Genomic DNA, 19267 nt, shown 5'->3' with positions numbered 1-19267 from the left:
GACAGGAGACAGAACACAGGGCGTAATGCAAGCCTCTGTAAGTACAGATCAAGCTTCGCTTGCTTGCCCTCACCTTCTGCTGTGTTGCCCAATTGCTAACAGGCCACAGACCAGTACCAGTCTGTGGCCCGGGAGTTGGGCACCTGCTAAATAGAGCAGATGTTAGTTTCCTCATTTTGTTGAAATATGTTGAATGTGTTCAGATTGTCCAGGGCAGCTTTATAAATAGAATAATGGTTATATTTTCTGTGAATGAAAATGGCAGATTATCAATTTAAAACTTTATAATTAGACTTCTGTTTCTACAAAATGATCTCCCTCATGTAGAACTATGGGTAAAACCCTTTGCTTAATAGTCGCAAGTAGAAATAATTGAAAAGGTTACTAAAGTCAAGAAAATTCTCGTACGACAGAAAAAAAAATCGGAAGTGATATAATGTGTTGTAGTGTTTTTGTATTGTATTTTTGGACAACAACTGTACTGACTAAACGAAAATAGTATGATCTAGTAACTGAAATTTTTTGTGCTTGTTCGATCAAATAATATCGGATGAACTGTCGTGATTGGCTCTCGAAAGCTCTGTACTAATGATCCGATTATTGAACAATGGCATTGAAAATTGTATTTTACGCCCGATTTTGAATAGTGTGTATGGGGCATAAGGGAGCGCTATAACCCCTGTCAAATTTATTTTTTTGCCATCTGTGTCCCATTGCCAATCATGAAGTAAGAGAAAATCTCTGTAAATTAAGGGAATCCTCTGGGGACCCCCAGGTCACCAGAACTAGTGTCTCCATGGGAAGATTTCCCCTTTTATTACTCTTCTGGGGCCAATCCAAAACTTGGATTTTCTTTTACTTATCACTTTCAATGGTAATGGGGGCACAGACAGCAATAAAACCTTGACAGCTGTTCTTGTCCCTCTCTACTCCAAAAAAAAAGTTTTGCCTTTAGTTATACTTTAAAGTGGAGTTCCACCCAAAGGTGGAATCTCTGCTTATCTGTTTCCTGCCCCCCCCCCCCCTCGGTGGCACATTTGGCACCTTTTCAGGGGGAGGGGGGACGGTATCCATTTTTAACGGGTACCCTTTGCACTTCCGGGAGACTGTGCTGCGGCACTGTCCCTTGGAAATTCAGGCCTCCTTCCGCCGCCGGTCCAGTTAAAAAGTGCAGCCAGCAGTAGGGAAACGGCTGTGCCGGTTTCCCTTGGCAGGAATGGCAGCGGCAGTACCCGGAGTCGATTCGAAAATCAGCTGGGGTGCCAACATTGCAGGCTCCCTGGACAGGTAAGTGTCTATATATTAAGTCAGCAGCTACAGTATTTTATTTTTATTTTCCCCAGGCGGAATTCTTCTTTAAGGAGCCTGCATATTCTGTACTATTCTGCTATTTATAAGGCCACTTTGTAAGTTTTAGGGCTTGCTCACACTAAAGCAAAACATTGCAGTGCACTTATGCGTGTAAAGTGTTACAATTGTGCTGTACAATGCATTGGATGGCACTTGCAATAAATGGCACTGTACAAATAAACAAACAGGTGCATTGTCATGCATTGTGGAATGTGCATTTTTGCCTCACATTGCCGCAATGCGTAAATGTGAATGGGCTCTTAATGCTTGGTGATGCTGGAGAGTTACCTCCTACACACCTGACCTGGGCTCTTTCTGTCAACACACACACACACACACACACACACACACACTCTCTCTTTCCATCTACCCAGAACAGAGATCGGTTTTGAGTGATGAAGAAATGAGGAGTTTAGCATTGTCACTTGTCACTTTCAATCTTTCCCACTATGTGCATTGTTCTATGCAGGCCCAGCGCTATAGCAGGTAAAATGTTGTTGATATCAATATGCACAGTTCACATCACAACTTGCTACAATGCAATAAATAACAAAGTGATTGGGCTCCTGCTGTTAAAAAAAAAAAAAAAAAGAAAAAAAGAAATATATGGACAACAGCGCATTAAACAAAAAGTGCCCAATGTTTAAGCTTGTGTGATTTTAAAAAGTTGTACAGAACAAGTACAGTTGATCATTTTCTTTCATGCTAAAGCTGGGCAGGTCTGAATGTGGAAAGAAATCTCATCACTTGGGATTCAATGAACACACACAGGTGTTGGCATCAAGCCTTTAGTACATGGCTCAACAGCCCAGCCAGTGTGGAGAAGTTTTCAGTGTCAATCTAAAGTATTGTACGCCTCGTCTAAACATCAGCATCTTGAAAGGATGCGTAATTTCAGGCAACATGCAGGGCCAAGAACATGCGGGCAAAGAGCAACAGCAATGCTTGTACAATGTAGCACCCTCCTTTGACTAAAGAACACCTGATGTATATTAAAGTGGACCTGTCGATAACTTGACTGCACTAATAAATTGCTGCCATAACGCAATATACTGCAACATTACCATTTTTCAGAAAAGTTCCAAGTTTTTTATCACTAGTCAGTGAGTTTGCCAAGGCTGAGATTATTATTATTATTATTATTATTATTATTATTATTCGTATTATTATTTAAGGTACTTATAGCGTAATCAATTTAAAGATTAAAGCCAATTAACCTACCAGCATGTCTTTGGAGTGTGAGAGGAAACTGGAGTACCCGGAGGAAACCCGTGCAGGCACAGGGAGTGCATGCAAACTCCAGGCAGCTAGTGTTGTGGTTGGGATTCGAACCATTGACCCTTTTTACTGCTAGGCGAGAGTGTTACCCACTACACCATTGTGCCGGCCTCAGACTAGGTGGTCAGCGAGAGAGACAAAAATTACGTAACACCTGTGGTCAGTAGGAGATAGTATAGTGCCCTATCATTGGTATTGGTGGGAGGAATAGCACCCTAAGAGTTATATCAGTGGAGGGAATGGTGTTCCATCGTCGGTGACAGTGGAAGGAAAAGCACCCAAAAAGTTATCAGTGGAAGCAATGGTGCCCCCCCCCCCCATCATTGGTGCCAGTGGAAGCAATGGTGCCCCATCATTGGTGCCAGTGGAAGCAATGGTGCCCCATCATTGGTGTCTGTGGGAAGACCTGTGCCTCATTCAGTGGAAGTAACTGTGCCCCAAGGGTCAGATAAATGCAAGTAAAGGGCCAGATCCAACCTTTTTCAATTTGGCGACCACTGCTTTAGTGCGTAAGGCTGTCACCCAAAATGAATGTTGTTTGTGTTACCTCAATGCTGGAAGTGTAGTTGGGCACCAAATCTTCTGCTGCCCACAATTCCCCCTCCTCAGGGTTGACGGTGTTGTTGACTGAGCTTAAAATGTTGGCTCTTTTCTGGCACAGAGTTCAGTTTTCATACAGTAATTTTGGTGGATGTGATGACAATGTAGTTTGCACATTGACCCCCAGAAAGGATTGTTTTCCACTCTATAATCTCGGCGGTTGTATCTCTGAAGCACTTTGATCCCTTCCCCCTTCATCTGCCCCTTTTGTCGCCTAATCGCACCCGGTGGGTCATTTGCTGCTTGTTGGTGCCCTGACAGGAAATGGATCTTATCAGTTTTCTAGCGGTGCGAATGCCTTACATTCCAGGGAATTATCCCAGCCGCTCTGCTTGTGCTGTCCATACCAGAGGAGTCCAAAGTCTTTCCTTTCTCTGTTGTTTATTAATTTTTACCACCTGCATTTCATATTTCAGAGTAGTACTTTTATGGCTGTTATTAGGACTGTATGGTTAGATATTTATGTGAATGTGAGCCGCTTAATGTAAATATTCTTATCGTGTGTTAGGCATTTATTATTAAATGATTTGTTTCTATCTATAGCGTGTGTGTGTGTGTGTGTGTGTGTGTGTGTGTGTGTGTGTGTATTGTGATATTGGGGAATTGTTAGCTTAGTGTAGTAGAAGCAATTTTACTGAGTCCATGCCGGTCTGAGCTGAAGTTTAGGGCTTGATAACCCAACAATTCAGAGGTCAACATCAACAGTTGCCCACACAGGGGATGCTCACCATCAATACAGGTAACCAAAAATGCCTTGCCACCTTTCTCCCCTTTTCAGCAGTGCCACTACGAAGGCCCCAAACGTTTGTTTTCTGGTCCCACAGACCACCATGCATAGTACTCCGTGTTACCAGTTGCTGTACTTTTGAGTAGGGAGGATAGAGTTTGCCTCCTGGTGCTCAGTGTTTGTGCCTTGGCATATACAGTGTGCTCTCATGGTTATGATAGTTTTAGTCTGGTGTGCTTACCATACAGTAATGATACCCCACTGGGTTGAATGAGAGAACTCCATTAATTCCCCATTCATCTTCCACTGTTTACTGTTGTATTGTGACAACTAGCACCGGTGACTTGCAATACCAGAAATGTGTCTGCAGCTGATTGGATGCAGTCTCTTTTTGGCTTTTTATTCTTTTTTTTTTTTTCTTTTTTTTTTTTCCCTGCCTGGCTCCCTTTTTGATTTCTCGATCAATGTATATTGAACAGGGTATTGTTGGCAAGCCCACCCCTAACTCAGTTCATAAAAAATGGCCAACATTTAAGCCTTGAATAACCCACTGTTAAGGCTTGGTTCATATCTATGCATTTTTTTTTATTTTTTATTTTTTGTGCATTTGCAGTTTTGCAGAAACACACTACAGTCCATTTAACATGGTTTCCTATGGGTCATGTTCACATCTATGCATTTTATAGAAAGGACGTCTGACTTTTTCAGCTTTTTGGTTCCATAGACTTCAATAGATCAAAAACATGTATTGAAAAACACAAAATGCACTTGGAATATGCAACCTGTAACCTGCAAAGACGTGAAACAGGCTGAAGGGACCACATTTATCTAGAGGGCCCAAATACAAAATGTGGCCGTTGTATGCAACCTAACACACACACACACACACACACACACACACACACACACACACACACACACACACTTCTTCCCTTCCGGTGCATGTCTTAAAGGTGGTCTTTGGTCTTGTGCAGTTCAATATAGCGCTCTGGATGGCCCTGTCGGCACCTCTCTGCTCCTAAAAAGTTGTTCTTTCAACCGATTTTTGTAGAAAGAGCTTGCAGGGGGCTGAACAAAAAAACCCTACATGTGTATGGCCAGCTTTAGTCTGCTTAGACTGATTACAGTCAATAGGATAATGCCATCTCCTCAATTGTTCATCAAGGAAATTGAACACACTGTCTCATATTGATGATAAGAAGAGCCACGAGAAGGCAATAATAGCAAATTTGTCATATGTGAAACACGTTCTTAGAAATATGGAACCGCAGATATGGAGCATTTACAAATATGGGTCAGACAAATGAAAAAACAACCCTGAAATCCTTCACATACCGTTCTTCCGCTGGATCCTGGGGTTACACTATGTAGCAGCACAGCACATGGAGGGCAGGTATGAGATTTTGATGAGGAATTATGGGTAAAATAATGTATATGATGCAATCTGTCAGTGGCATTAACCACTAACGGCAGTATTTTGCTTCACCTCTGTAAGGCGTCTTGCACACTAATGCCTGAACTGTACTTTTTTTTTTTTTTTTTTTTTTTTTTTTAGCCATACAGGCATTTGTTTTACTGCTATAAATGCAGACATTTTGTTTTTAATGTGGCGGTACACACAGGCGTGAAAATGAGTGCTGCATATAGATCAGTAACAAAAAATCTGCGTTGCTGGACAGTATTTTACTTGCATGTATGCTTGTATGACATCTAGAACTTTTGCATGCGTGAATATGCACATTTACTACAGTGCCCATCACAAATTGTCTGCCAGGCATACTGATATTCATACATCAGTTCTGTGTGCAAGTACTGTAAAAGGTGTCAACACAACTTATAGCAAAACTGTACAGCAGCGTTGTCACACTGTGGATGGGAACTATCAGTCAAAAAGTGCAGCACTTTGTGTAACATCACATTCATTTGGGTCAAATCAAGTTGGACACAAACATATATTTATATCCATAAAAACCCACAACCTTTGAACAATATGTGAATATTCACTTTGGACTCGGTAGCCTTAGTTTAGATGGGCATGCAGTTTTAGATGACATTTAGGCAAAAGACACATTTTTAAAGTGTTACTAAATCCACAACAGTAAAAATCAGTCTGTATATGTAGTAAAGCATGTTTGTTATACTTACTGTGGGAGCTAAGGGGTTAAGCCTCCACATTGTGTAAAAAAAAAAGAAAAAAAAAAAGCTGTTTGATCCGGTCGTCTCTGATCCTCCCATTCTTCCACTGTCCCCAAACCATCTGCTGATAGAACAGAGCCTTAGGGGTAATCTGCACATGCTCAGTTTGGTGTGTATCGCTAGAGAGTTTTATGTTTTTTTTTTTTTTCTTGGGAGGGTGCATGTGATCAGCACCGGGCCAATCGGTACTCTCCAGACAGGGTCAGGGGTCATGCAGCCGCATAGGACAGTCAGAGCAGAATGGAAACTCCTCCTACAAGCTTTAGCCAGACACTGATAGAAGTCACAAGACTGCTATATACCGCTGATGAGAAAAGGTATTAAGGAGTTTATATTTACTAAAATTGCATTTCCATGTTCTGCGTAGTGTGGGAGACCAGATATAGTGAATGCAGGGTCCTGGGTTTAGTAACACTTTAAGCCCAACTGCAGGATCACGGCTGATTTGTTTTATAAAAGGAGCTATAAGCGCTTCAACTCTTCTGGGAAGGCTGTCCACAAGGTTTAGGAGTGTGTCTATGGGAATGTTACAATATTGTTCCAGAAGCACATTTGTGAGGTCAGGCAGTGATGTTGGACGAGAAAACCTGGCTCACAGTCTCTGCTCTAATTCATCCCAAAGGTGTTCTGTCGGGTTGAGATCAGGACTCTGTGCAGGCCAGCCAAGTACCTTCACCCCAAACTCGCTCATTCATGTCTTTATGGACCTTGCTTTGTGCACTGGTCCAAATCATTTCGTGTGGGGTTGTTTTTCAGAGGTTAGGCTTGGCCTCTTTTTTTTTCCAGTGAAAGGAAATATTAAGGCTTCAGCATACCAAGACATATTGAACCAATTTCATGCTCCCAACTTTGTGGGAACAGTTTGGGGATGACTCCTTCCTGTTCCAACATGACTCTGCACAGTACACAAATCAAGGTCCATAAAGACATGGATGAGTTAGTTTGCGGTGGAGGAACTTGACTGGCCTGCACAGAGTCCTGACCTCAACCAGATAGAACAACTTTGGCATAGCTCCTACCTGTCTTTGATTTCCAGTGACTGTCCCTTATTTGTAACAAAGTCCCTGTGTATGTGTGTATGTGTGTATGTGTGTGTATATATATATATATATATATATATATATAATCTATCACACACACATTTTTGGATGGATATACAGTAGTTCATACCGGTCATAATGTGTGTGTGTGTGTGTGTGTGTGTGTGTTTCCCTAATTTTTATGAATCTGGACACTTCTGATGTATTCCCACAATTTGCTCTGTGGCCGCACACCGCATGGTAACTTTTAGTCATGTTTTGGGAAGGAAGTGCCTAAAGTGCCTTGCATGCAAAGGTTATCTGTGCTGAGGGGTCCACTTTGTATTTACTTGTTCTGAAGTAGCAGGAATGTGTAAGATTGCATGAGAGCTATGCCTGTGTCAGAGATGGCAATACTAAATGACAAGGAACCTGTCCCAGTATGATTAAGGGTGCTCCTTGGTTTGCTTTTCAAAGGGGTATGCTCCATGTCTGTCCATCTTGATGCCCTTCCTTTTTTTTCACTTCTTAGCGAAATGGGTGATCTGGAGCAAGTGTGAAGGATGAAATTCACTGGCCTACACATTGACTGCCAAGCCAGCAATGGAAGCTGCCCTTCAATTCGTGTGTGTTTTGTGTGTGTATGTGTGTATGTATGTATGTATATATATATATATATATATATATATATATATATATATATATATATATATATATATATATATATATATATATATATATATATATATATATATATATATATATATATATATATATATTGAACTTCCTTCCGTGGAGGGGGCTGTCACACACACCTGGGCTTATCTGCACTCAGGTCTTTCATTTTATCTTCATCATTTGACATTGTTGGGTGCATCCAGAGTCTTTGACATGTTAAAGAGGACCTGCAGCAATCCAGGGGTCCCCAACCACCTTGCCCCCACAAACCTTGCTAGTTTTGGGGCTGAGGACACAATTGTAGCAATGGCATACCGGTAGTATAAAAACACACATTCATTTGTGTGTCAGATTGAAGGACTTGTCCAGTCCATGCAGACCAGACCTTTATTATGTTATTTACACTACTATCACATTTTGCAATCACTCATTTATAAATGATATGATCCACTTTTATTTATTTTAGATTTTCTGTGTTGAAGATGCCATGTAAGTTATGGGTAGGGTGTGCAATAACTTTTTAGAGGCCATGATTATAAATTGTATACATCCATGGTTCACGCTTCCTAATGTTCTGTACTTTGTACAGAAAATAATATGTAATCCCAGCCACTGATAGTAAGAAAACCAGATAGCATTTTATTATCAAGTGTTCGGCCACTTCTATTCTATTCTATGGTGACAACACTGTTCTTGTCTGCCAATTGTGCTCTTGTATTGTCAGCCTGTCAGATGGGCTTCTGATGGTGAGTACTGTGGCTGATTCGGCACACATTACACCGGCTGGGCTACTGTTAGCCTCCATCAAGAAGCCCACCTTGAGAAATGCCATGCAGCCATCGCTGGAGTGCATATAGACAGGATATGACTGCAATGAGGCTGCAGAAGATCAGCAGCACTGAGATGTAACCGATGATAAAGGTGAAAACAATTCTTGTATTAAAAAAATAAAATGAATGGTTTATGATGCACAGTGCACAAAGAAAACTAAACGTCATGCAGTTAGCGTTTACTACTTCTGCTTAACCTTTTGTAGCCACGTAACCTCTTTGCCTCTCAGTTATGAGCTACTCCTCTGATAGAATATATTGTGTTTCCAGTGATTTACTAAAGCTCAGTTTAAACAGCCAGACTGTGGTTGGTGTTTATGGAACATCAGCACATAGGAGACCTAGATCTGCACTCGGGATTGGTCCTGTCAGGTGTGACTGATAAAGAGGGTCTCTTTGGGGAAGGGCGTAGTAAACATCGTAAACACAGCCTGTCGCCCCTTCCTCTTTTATCCTTGCCAGCTGAGCTAACACTCGCCATGCCTTCTCTTGCCTGCCCAGTCTTCAGTCACGTACAGGTTTGTACAGCTGTCCTTTCTGGGAACATAACACCTTAGATGTGGACAAATTGTGTAGAGAACAACAGAAATCGGCTTTGTGAGGGGTGACAGTCCGATTGGAGAGACCTCTCCGCAGTGGGACCCGTTTGTTAAGATGGAAAACATTTGTTTTTCCAATTGCTGTATGTTTGCAGCTGAATATAGTGTGTTTTTTTTTTCGTTTTTTTTGTCTAGTTTTGGCAGATGGGACCCCCAGGATTTTGATACTGAAAATCAGTTCACATAAAAGCAAACCTAAAGCCCTGAAAAGAACAAAATGTTGATAAAGTTCTGTGAAACCACAAAATCGCCCCACTTTAGTATCTCCATCTTCTTGCCATCGGGAAATGGGGATTGTGCCTATTTTACAGTGGCACAAGTTTATGAGAAATGCTTGGTTAAATCCAGGAAGGTAGTACTAGTATAAAGGCAAAATTGACAAAATATTTTTAGCTTTATTTATGGGTGGAAGTATTTTGAATTATTCATATTATATATTTTTCTTTTATCATCTGAAACGGTTGTGTAATATGATAAGACAAATTTATTGCGGCAGCAATGCTTGCAGGCCTTATTAGATTAGCGGATCTAGATAGTTGTGTTTTATTATTGCTATTACAGTTGTTATTGATATTGTTGATTTTTATTGGTTTGTTTGTGATCATTTAGTAGTGCTGGTTAAAAGATTTACCAAATGGAAACACAAACGTGGTGAGCCATGTGCTGCTGGCAAGGAGATCAGATAATGCGTGTAGATGGGGCTGCATTCCTGCTCTGTGACAATGTGATATACAGTACAGTAGTGCTACATGCATTGATGAACACTATAAACCCAAACATTTGTGGACCATCACACCTATAGGAATTTGGTGGATATCATGCCAATCCCCCCCCCCACACACACACACACACACACACACACACACACACACACACACACACACACACACACACACACACACACACACACACACACACACACACACAGCTGATGCTGTCAGTCACTGGCTGTGTGCTGTGAGCTCTTCCTTCTCTGTCACCATTTTCCTCTTGGTATTAGGAAAACTTGTCAGAAGTGATTCATGCTCATAGCAGAGGAATGAAGAATTGAGACAAGTACACACTGTAGAGCAGGGTCTCAAACTGGTGGCCCTCCAGCTGTTGCGAAACTACAAGTCCCATCATGCCTTTGCCTTTGGGAGTCATCCTTGTAACTGTCAGCCTTGCAATGCCTCATGGGACTTGTAGTTTTGCAACAGCTGGAGGGCCGCCAGCTTGAGACCCCTGCGGCTTTGTTTATATTTCATGTCTGAGGTTTACAACCACTTTAAGCTTTGCGCTGTATCCAATAAAAAACATATTCTGAGGCGGTTTGAGTGCTACATTTTAATTCTGTAGTTATTTAGGACGGGTGCTGATGTACTGTCTGATCACAAATACCTAGGAGCAGCCAAAATCTGCTCAAGAAAGATTTAAAAAGTTTGTATCAATGAATTTACTATTTAAAAGGCACATGAAAGAAGACGGTTTTGCTAGAAACATCCCTTTCATGTAAGGCTGCAATGTGATGTTGTCCCCTGTAACCTGCATTGGGTCTGTTCGCATTTCACTAGACTGTATGGAGGATTTACAGGACAGAACGACACTTACTTTACTTCAACATCTTATTCTCCGGAAAAGGTTATTTGCTCCATGATCTATTAATCTGCTTAACCAAGACCCGGCAGATCGCTCCCCGCCATTGTCACGTTAGAAGATGTGCCTGTAATCTGTAATCCTCTTACAACGGGACATTCCACCTCCAAAAGTGACCGCCATGTCTGGCCTCATTCCCTGATGCTGCATTTTACATTCTCTGGCTGTGTCGCTATCTTCTGGTCTGTGTGTGGTATTTAAACCGCCACACTTTACAGTCTGATGTGAATGGTGGCTCCATTGGATAGAGCCAGATTCCAATTTTTGAATAAATTGGAATCAAACTGAATATTTTTTTTTTTTTTTATCACATCAACTTTCACAATGGATTACAGATGACTCCCTAAACCAGGGGTAGGCAACCTCGGCCCTCCAGCTGTGGTGAAACTCCCATCGGGCCTCTGCCTCTAGGAGTCATGCCTGTGACCCTTAAAGTGGTTGTAAACCTCGCACATGAAATATGAACAAAGCAAGAGTCTCAACTCTCTAAACAAAGGGCCAGTTTGTTGTCCTTCAGAATTTGGGGGGGGGCGCGGACTGTGACCAGCAGGAATGGAAATTGGTATCCGTGGAAGTAAACCTCACCACATTTGATATGGGGGGGGGGGGGGGATAACCATGCCCCATTGTTGGTATCATTGGGAGGAATATTGGCAGGTTTTAGGCATCAGTCTGAGGAATAGTGCCCCATTGTTGATGTCAGTTGACAGGATAGTGCCTTGTATCAGTGAAACGGTTAAAGGCAAGCAAAAGACTGCATCTGGCCCCAGGGCCACAGATTGGAGACCACTGCTCTATAGTGTACAGTGTCTAAATTAAGAGCTTTAAGTGTAATTTCTGTCTTCTGCTTCGTTCCTCTGATTTCGGCATGAATCTCTTTTGACAAGTTTTCCTCACATCCAGACAAAATAGGGACAGTGGAGGGACCTCCAGGTCACTGAGCTCTGCAGCATGTGACATCAGCTCTCCATCCCCTTTTTTTTTCTCACAGCTCAGACAAGCTTTTGAAATCCTGGACTTTGATGGGCTTTGCAGCAGAGAAATCTGCAGACAAACAAGTACAACTTATGTAGGAGGATTTGTTTAATATTTGTGTATCATTTGAGAATGGTCACTTCACTGGGTATATTGAAGGGTTTACAACCGCTTTTTAAGCTGTCTTTTATAATTTTATTAACCTTGTACATACATGTCTATTATATAGCTACTATATGTCGGCATGTGTTTTTTGAGGGTGGTGTACACATTTTTACATTTTCAGATTCATGCAGATCTCACAGTAACTTCACCTATGTATGTATGTATGTGTGTGTGTGTGTGTGTGTGTGTGTGTGTATATGTATATGTATATATATATATATATATATATATATATATATATATATATATATATATATATATATATATATATATATATATATATATATATATATATATATATATATATATTATAAAAAATTCTAATTAAAACTCCACTTTTTAATCATTGAAAAACCAACCGTGAGCAATACTCAGTGACTTTGCCTCGGCTGAGATAATGACATCAGTCTGCTGCAAGCAGGAGGAAGCATTTCCTCAGTCTCCTCTCCCCAGTGATCAGACTGCAACATTATAACCTTGTAGCAACTTAGTAGACGGTGTCATCTTTGTTCAGGAAGTAATATGTGACCATGGATAATTCCTAAACAAATGATGTGTATGACAATCGGTGTCACCCTAATTCTTGCTAAAGTGCTAAGTGCAAAATTAGTATGACCCCCATGTATGTAATCAAATAACGAAGCTGCTAAGGCCCCTTTCACACTGGGGCGAGAGCGGCACTATTTTTAGCACCGATTAACCGGTGGTATGCGGCTGCTAGCGGGGTGGTTTTAACCCCCGCTAGCGGCCGAAAAAGGGTTAAACACCCACAAAGCGCCGTTGCAGCGGCGCTTTGGCAGCGGTATAGCCGCGCTGCCCCATTGATTTCAATGGGTAGGAGCAGTGGATACGCTCCTTCACCGCACCAAAGATGTGGCTAGCAGGACTTTTTTCACCATCCTGCTAGCGCACCGCTCCAGTGTGAAAGCCCTCTGGCTTTCACACTGGAGTGAAAGGGGCCATACTTTTTCAGGCGCTATTTTTAGAACTCTAGTGCCTGAAAAACACCCCAGTGTGAAAGGGGCCTAAGGGTAACTCTAATACCACACCTTGTGCAAGTAATAAAAATAATCTGTCCTTGCAATATCACATAACAAAAAAGTCCTTATTATAAAACACAATTCTTGATTGCTGTGATTTTCTGTGATATTCTCTCACCACCATGCTTTTCTTTAAACGGTGTATAACTGTGCACACCTCCACCGGCTATTTTACCTGCTCACCTCAATAATGAGTTGGGCAGACTCAAACATAACTCCTTGTCTTTTGACACTTCAATGATCTCTCCCTTCTACTATGGATCAGCTATTCACCTTCCACCCTCTTGTAGTTCCAGCTACTCCACCGTGCTTCACATGGATAAAGGGTTGATCTCTCATACAAACAGCCTCTCTCTTTAGACTCTCCGCCTTGCCCAAGTACTAATTTCCAGTGTCAAGTAATTACAAACAGCATAGTGCTCTGTTTTTTTTTTTTTTTTTAATCTTGTTTTTTTTAATCTTGTAAGTGTCTGTCTGTCCTTTTTAGTGGGGTTTTTAAATAAAATTTGAAAAACAAACCCTCGCATGTGTGTATAAGAGCATCTGCTCGCTTACCACCATGGCTGCTTGACGTAACAGGCTTGGTCCCTCCCCTCTGCATGCGTATCGACCTCTTATTGGTATTCCTCAGCCTTGAGGTCGCAGGTAAAATAGTCGGTGGAGGTGTGCACAAGTATTCAGTGTTTAAAGAAAAGCACAGTGGTGATAGAATATCACAGAAAATCACAACAATCAAGAATTGTGCTTTTTAATAAGGACTTTTTTGTTATGTGATATTGCAATGGCTGATTATTTTTATTTTTTGCACAAGGTGTGGTATTAGTTACCATTATAGTAGTGCTGCACTACATATACACTTAAATACACAATGCCTAAACAAAGATTATATTGTAAAGTGCTACGAAAACTGTTGGCGCTATATAAATCCTATATAATAATAATAATGGCTCTATTCATGGGTGCCTTTTTTTAAAATTGGACCTTAGAATTGGCAGTGGCCTTCTATCCTTCCATCTGCTAAATGTGGGATGTTTGAGCTGCTGAAGAACTAAAAGTCTCATAAAGTGCTAATGCCCTCCTGAGATTTGCAGTTGCATGGCTGCTTAAGCCTCAAATGCTGCCAGTGGTTAATGAAAACCTTTTGGCCTCACCAAGCTGTTTTCTTCTGCATTTCTAAGAAGCTTGGCTATTGTCTTGTATGGGGGATTTTATCTCCTTATTAAATGTAATTTCTAAAACAAGGTTTGTTTGGTTTTATTTATTTATTTTTCCCCCTTTTTGTGTCCCTCAGCTAGCCTAACCCAGATTTGGAGGCATTGTAAGAGAATAGCGCTCCCCCTGGGCTAGGCCCCTGGCGGATAATGTTTTATAGGTGAAATTTCTCATTTCAGGAGCCAAAAAGAATGTGCTATTAGTTGATTATTCCGCTAACAAACAAGCAGTGTTCTGTTGCTACCTGCCTGGTCATTGTTCCTCGCTGTGTACTCTTCGCGGTGGTATTTGGATGGATTCCTACTCGTTTCGTGCACAAAAAGCCATTGCTGTTACAATGGACTCTAACGACACAATGACAGCATTAAGGATTTATGTGGAGCTTTTTCATTATTTTCTCCGCTTTTGTTCCTTCCAGGATGTCTTCCAAGAGACCGGCCTCTCCGTATGGGGATGCAGATGGAGAGGTAGCCATGGTGACAAGCCGGCAGAAAATGGAAGACGACGAGAGTGGTGCCCTCGCAGCCTTTCACCTTCCCTTGCACGCCAGTTTCCCCAACAAGCCTCACGCCGAGGAGTTCCAGGCGGTTTCTTTGCTGACGCAAGATGCCTGTGACCACAGGAGCCCCACGTACCAACACAGCGCAATGGTAGGTGGACCATCCATTGTCCAACATCTTAATAAGACGGCCAAGTTTTTTTTAACTGTTTTTCGTTATTGAGCAAAGTATTGTCATATTTTCTGACAAGCAAATAAGTAATTTTTGTTTAAACCTAACTCTCGTGGTTTTACACCATATGGCTAAAAGTTTGCGGACACAGGACTATGAGTTTCAATATGAGCTTGTTGAATGTCCCATTCCAAAACCATGAGCATTAATCTAGAGTTTCTCTGCCCCGCCCTACTGTGGCTATCTTGACACTTTTTTGGCAAGGCTTTCCACAAGGCTTGCAATGGTTGTTCTAATTCATCCCAAATGTGTTCAGTAGGGCTGAGGTCACGGCTCTGTTAAGGCCACTTGCGTTCCTCCACACCAAACTAGTCCAACTACCTCTTTAATGGAACTGGCTCTATGCAGGGGCTCTTTCATGCTAAAACTGAAAATGGCCCCTGTAACATTAACAATACTGCACGCCTTTTGGAAGGTTGTTCACATACTTTTGGCCATATAGGCCATAAGTTCTGTGTCATCAGATTATAAGGAGTCCAGTTAGGTTGGACTCCTAATTAGGTTGCAGTTCAGCTGCATTTGAGTTGCCAACTTTCTGGAGCAACATGACCTCTTAGTTGCTTGCTGCTTGATTAGACTGGTTGATAATCAGCAATTTGGAGCCCCCTACGCTGGTATGAAAGGGCGCATGCTGCCTTCAACAGCTCCGCCAATCAAACCTTTACAGTTCTCTTGGCTTGCAACATCATTAAGACAGGTGATTCACTTTGTGCTGATTGGATGGGAGGGCCCTTGATGACCACCAACGTTTACCTTGGCCTCAAATGCCTTTAAAACTTAAATGGAGGAACTCTGAAAAGGATAATTTTGCCAAATGCTAAAAAATTCATTGGAGAGTGGATGTTGAAGTGTCGGTGATCCTTTTGATGTGTCTTATTCAACAATTTCAGAACTGCAGTCCATTTGTGGTCTCTTGAATCAGGAGATAAAAATTACATCAACAGAAGGTGCTCCAACTAAGAGACCTGGTAGTGGACAGAGAACACTTCAGTATTTCCTCTTAATGACTGGAACAATGGAATATTTGCTCACAAGTAATTAAACTCCTGACTAAATATGTAAAGTTAGTTAAACCCCTCCCTGATCAATCGGCCTGCTTATTGTGTATAATAAAAAAAAACTAAAAACTTGCAATTACCTGTGTTGCAGAAAGCACATGACTATGAATTATCAGGGATGGCTGTAATTTTATCACATGCTGCAGACCTCTGGGTGATGGTAGTGAGCCCGTTACAGGAGGATGAGGATTGCAGAAAATATTTTATTATGCAATTAAATGATGTCTGAATGTTTAGATGATATTGCAGATTGCATCACGTGTGTGTGTGTGTGTGTGTGTATGTGTGTATATATGTTAGCCAACTCTTTTTAAACAGAAGTATACCTTTAAAACAATTCCCTGCAGTTATTAGATCCACTGCAAATAAATTCCAATTGCCCTTTTAACTTTAAGTGACACTAAATGATACCCTAAATGATACTCTCTAAAAATAGTCCAAACACATCTCCTATTAAAAAGTGTTTGTAAACCCAGTAACTGGCCTCAGGGGATACAAAGAAATGCATCCTCCTACAAAAGTTGTACCTGTTTATATGCAGCACTCTCTCCTCTACTGCCATTCAAAGTACTGAATTTACACATCATTTCTTGGCTCCAGAAGGCAGGGAGTGGGGATCTGATCAGAGAGCTGAGTGTAATCTGAGTGGAGGGGAAGGACACTTCCCTTCCCCAACAGTCTCATTGGGAAACATTCACAGCTGAGGCTGGCAATCACCTGCTGTGTGCTGGAGTGGGGGTGGGGCTATCTCATGGGATTGTTAGTTGCCAGACCAGCCTTTCTCAACCTTTTCAACACAGAGGAACCCTTGAAATAGTTCTCCAGTGTAGGGTGAAACCCCTGCTAAAAATGAGAAATCTACAACTCATGATACATTAGTGTGGTGGTCATTTGGAAGAATTACCCCCTTACAGATAGCTAAAAAGATCAATGGTGTCGGTGGGAACTTACCTGAGAGGCAAAAATGGCCCAATGCTGAAGGAACCCCTAGCATCCTCTGGAGGAACCCTAGTTGAGAATCGCTGTGCTAGACTGTCAGAAGTGACTCCTGCAGATAGCAGAGGAATGAGAGAGCAGACAGAAACCACTGTAGGCGCTTTGGGGTGAGGTAAGTACACACTGTAGAAGGAGATATGCTTTGTTCATTTTTCTTTTCAACAATTTTTTTTTTTTTTTTTTAAAGCATTTTTTTGGAACTGGAATATATTTATCGTGACATTTTCTGACTTTTGTGTTTTTCTGCCTCCTTGTAATGTCTTACTTGAGCTCCCAAACCCCTCCTTTTCCCCCTCAATGAGCAGTGCACACTAGTTGCAGTCATGTGCACACTATAAATCCCATAGTTCTTATGGCCCGTACACACAATCCAAATATTGTACGACAGATCGTACAACCTTTTTCGCTTAATAGTTGCAAGTAGAAATTGAATCGGTAAATAAAGTAATGAAAAATTGTTGTACAACAGAAAAAAAAAATCGGATGTGATGTCATGTGTTGTGTTGTAATGTATTTGTATTGTATTTTCGGACAACTATACTGACTAAAATGAAAATTGTACGATCTGGTATCTTATGAGGAAAATCTTCGTACTTGTCCTGTCAAATAATATTGGATGAACTGTGGTGATTGGCTCTCGAAAGTAGTGTACACACCATCCGAAAATTGTACAATTCTTCCTTGGATGACCGTTTTCGTACGATATTCGGATCGTGTGTACGGGCCATAAGTCTCTCTCAGGAGTGAGCAAGGGTGGCTACATTCCTACATACAGTGGGAGTATAGAGAATGAAATTAGCCGCTCTCTAACAGGAAGTTACAGTAACGGCAAAATATATAAAATAAATTGGGAGGAGGCTGAGAGCAATAAAATGTACTTTTTTGAGTTAAGAATACTTAAAGAGAACTTTTTGTGTGTTTGTTTGTGTGTGTTTTTTTTTTTTTTGAAGTTGATTTTCATTTTAATTAGATCTTGAACCATGCTAATTGCCCCAGAATAGATGGCGATCCAGTTTCCGGAACACGCTATTGTATGAATGGCGCTGTGTCCTTCCTGTGCAGAGATGGGATTATGGTTCTCTGCAGCGCTCTGTATTTTTTTTATTTTGCAGCGTGGCGAATAGATTTGCAAGGATTGTGCTAAAGCTGGTTTACAGACCATATGTGTGGGGCGCGGCGGGGTAATTCCCTCTGTGCCATTTCACACATCTTTCCCGTAACGGCATGTTTCCGCAAGAGATAGGCATGCTCAATTGTTACAAGTCGGGGGCGATTTCTGTGCTTGCTTATCAGATTTTTGGGGTCCACTGACTGGCTGCAGTATGTCGGAAAGCGATATTCAATCCACATGAAAGACTTCTTGTGCGGATATAATCCGGGATTTGTGCAGACTTTCTGATGATCTGTGCACTTACTGATCTGCCATGAATCACAAAGCCAAGTGGCAGCATATTAGAGGCTGTCATCGCCGATTTCTATCACTTTCCAGCTATTTAGTGAGGCCGAGCAAAGATCAGCGACGATGTGCCAAAGTGTGCGAACCCAGAAGCAGCGGTGACTTGAAACAATGAAAAACGTTGTTTTATTGGGGTTAGCGCATTTTGTTCCTCGCTGCCTTCAGATCCTGTTAGATTGTCTTTTAACAGGTTTGTGTTTCCTGATGAGCTTTTATTCTGTGCAATAAAATACCTTGCAATGCTGTGTGTTAAAGTAGATTGAAACTCTAACTGGATATCTTCTAGTTTGCTATGTGTAGCACCCAGGACAAAGTTATCGTGTGCTCAGAGTGGAGACATCCAGCTGCACTATAATGGTATGCACTGAATCATAAATCACAAACTGCCCCCTTACCGCCTCGTGCATATCCAATCGTCTGCAGCTGGAATCCCACTTCCAGTTGCACATCTAGGGATCACTGCGCATCTCTGGGTCTGCCATCGGTTTTAACATGGACCCGAAAGTGTGCAGTAATGTTGTGGATCCTTCCTGTTTGGGGTTTTCTGCCTCTGCCGGTCGGTGGCAGAGGCGACAACCCCCCCTCCCTGAAGGAAAGCTGGGACATCAAAGCCCCGCACTTACCCCATCTAGGAAGCGGACAGTGTGTCTGGTGGCTTTCTTCCTCCTCCTGTGGTGTGGATCACGGCGCCTTCCGCTGTGCATCCCCCTCCTCCTAGGCAT

At 41.7% G+C, this 19267-nt stretch overlaps 1 protein-coding gene across 3 annotated transcripts in view; it reads left to right on the top strand.

Annotated features, from left to right (window-relative positions):
- The window catches only part of SOX5 (SRY-box transcription factor 5), a 282904-nt gene that overhangs the window by 26373 nt on the left and 237264 nt on the right, over positions 1-19267 (top strand). For 2 of the 3 annotated variants that reach the window (XM_077468726.1, XM_077468727.1), the window contains exon 3: positions 14723-14954. The exons of the other annotated variant lie outside the window; for it this stretch is intronic. In XM_077468726.1, coding sequence (XP_077324852.1) covers positions 14723-14954 — 232 coding nt within the window. The remainder of the gene's footprint in view (positions 1-14722; positions 14955-19267) is intronic. 3 annotated transcript variants of the gene reach the window in all.

The sequence above is a fragment of the Lithobates pipiens genome, unplaced genomic scaffold (assembly GCF_037356315.1).
Source record: "Lithobates pipiens isolate NorthernLeopardFrog02 unplaced genomic scaffold, aLitPip1_a1.2 Scaffold_8, whole genome shotgun sequence".
Lineage (NCBI taxonomy): Eukaryota > Metazoa > Chordata > Amphibia > Anura > Ranidae > Lithobates > Lithobates pipiens.
The sequence above is the reverse complement of the archived record's forward strand: the minus strand, read 5'-3'. Positions and strand labels throughout refer to the sequence as shown.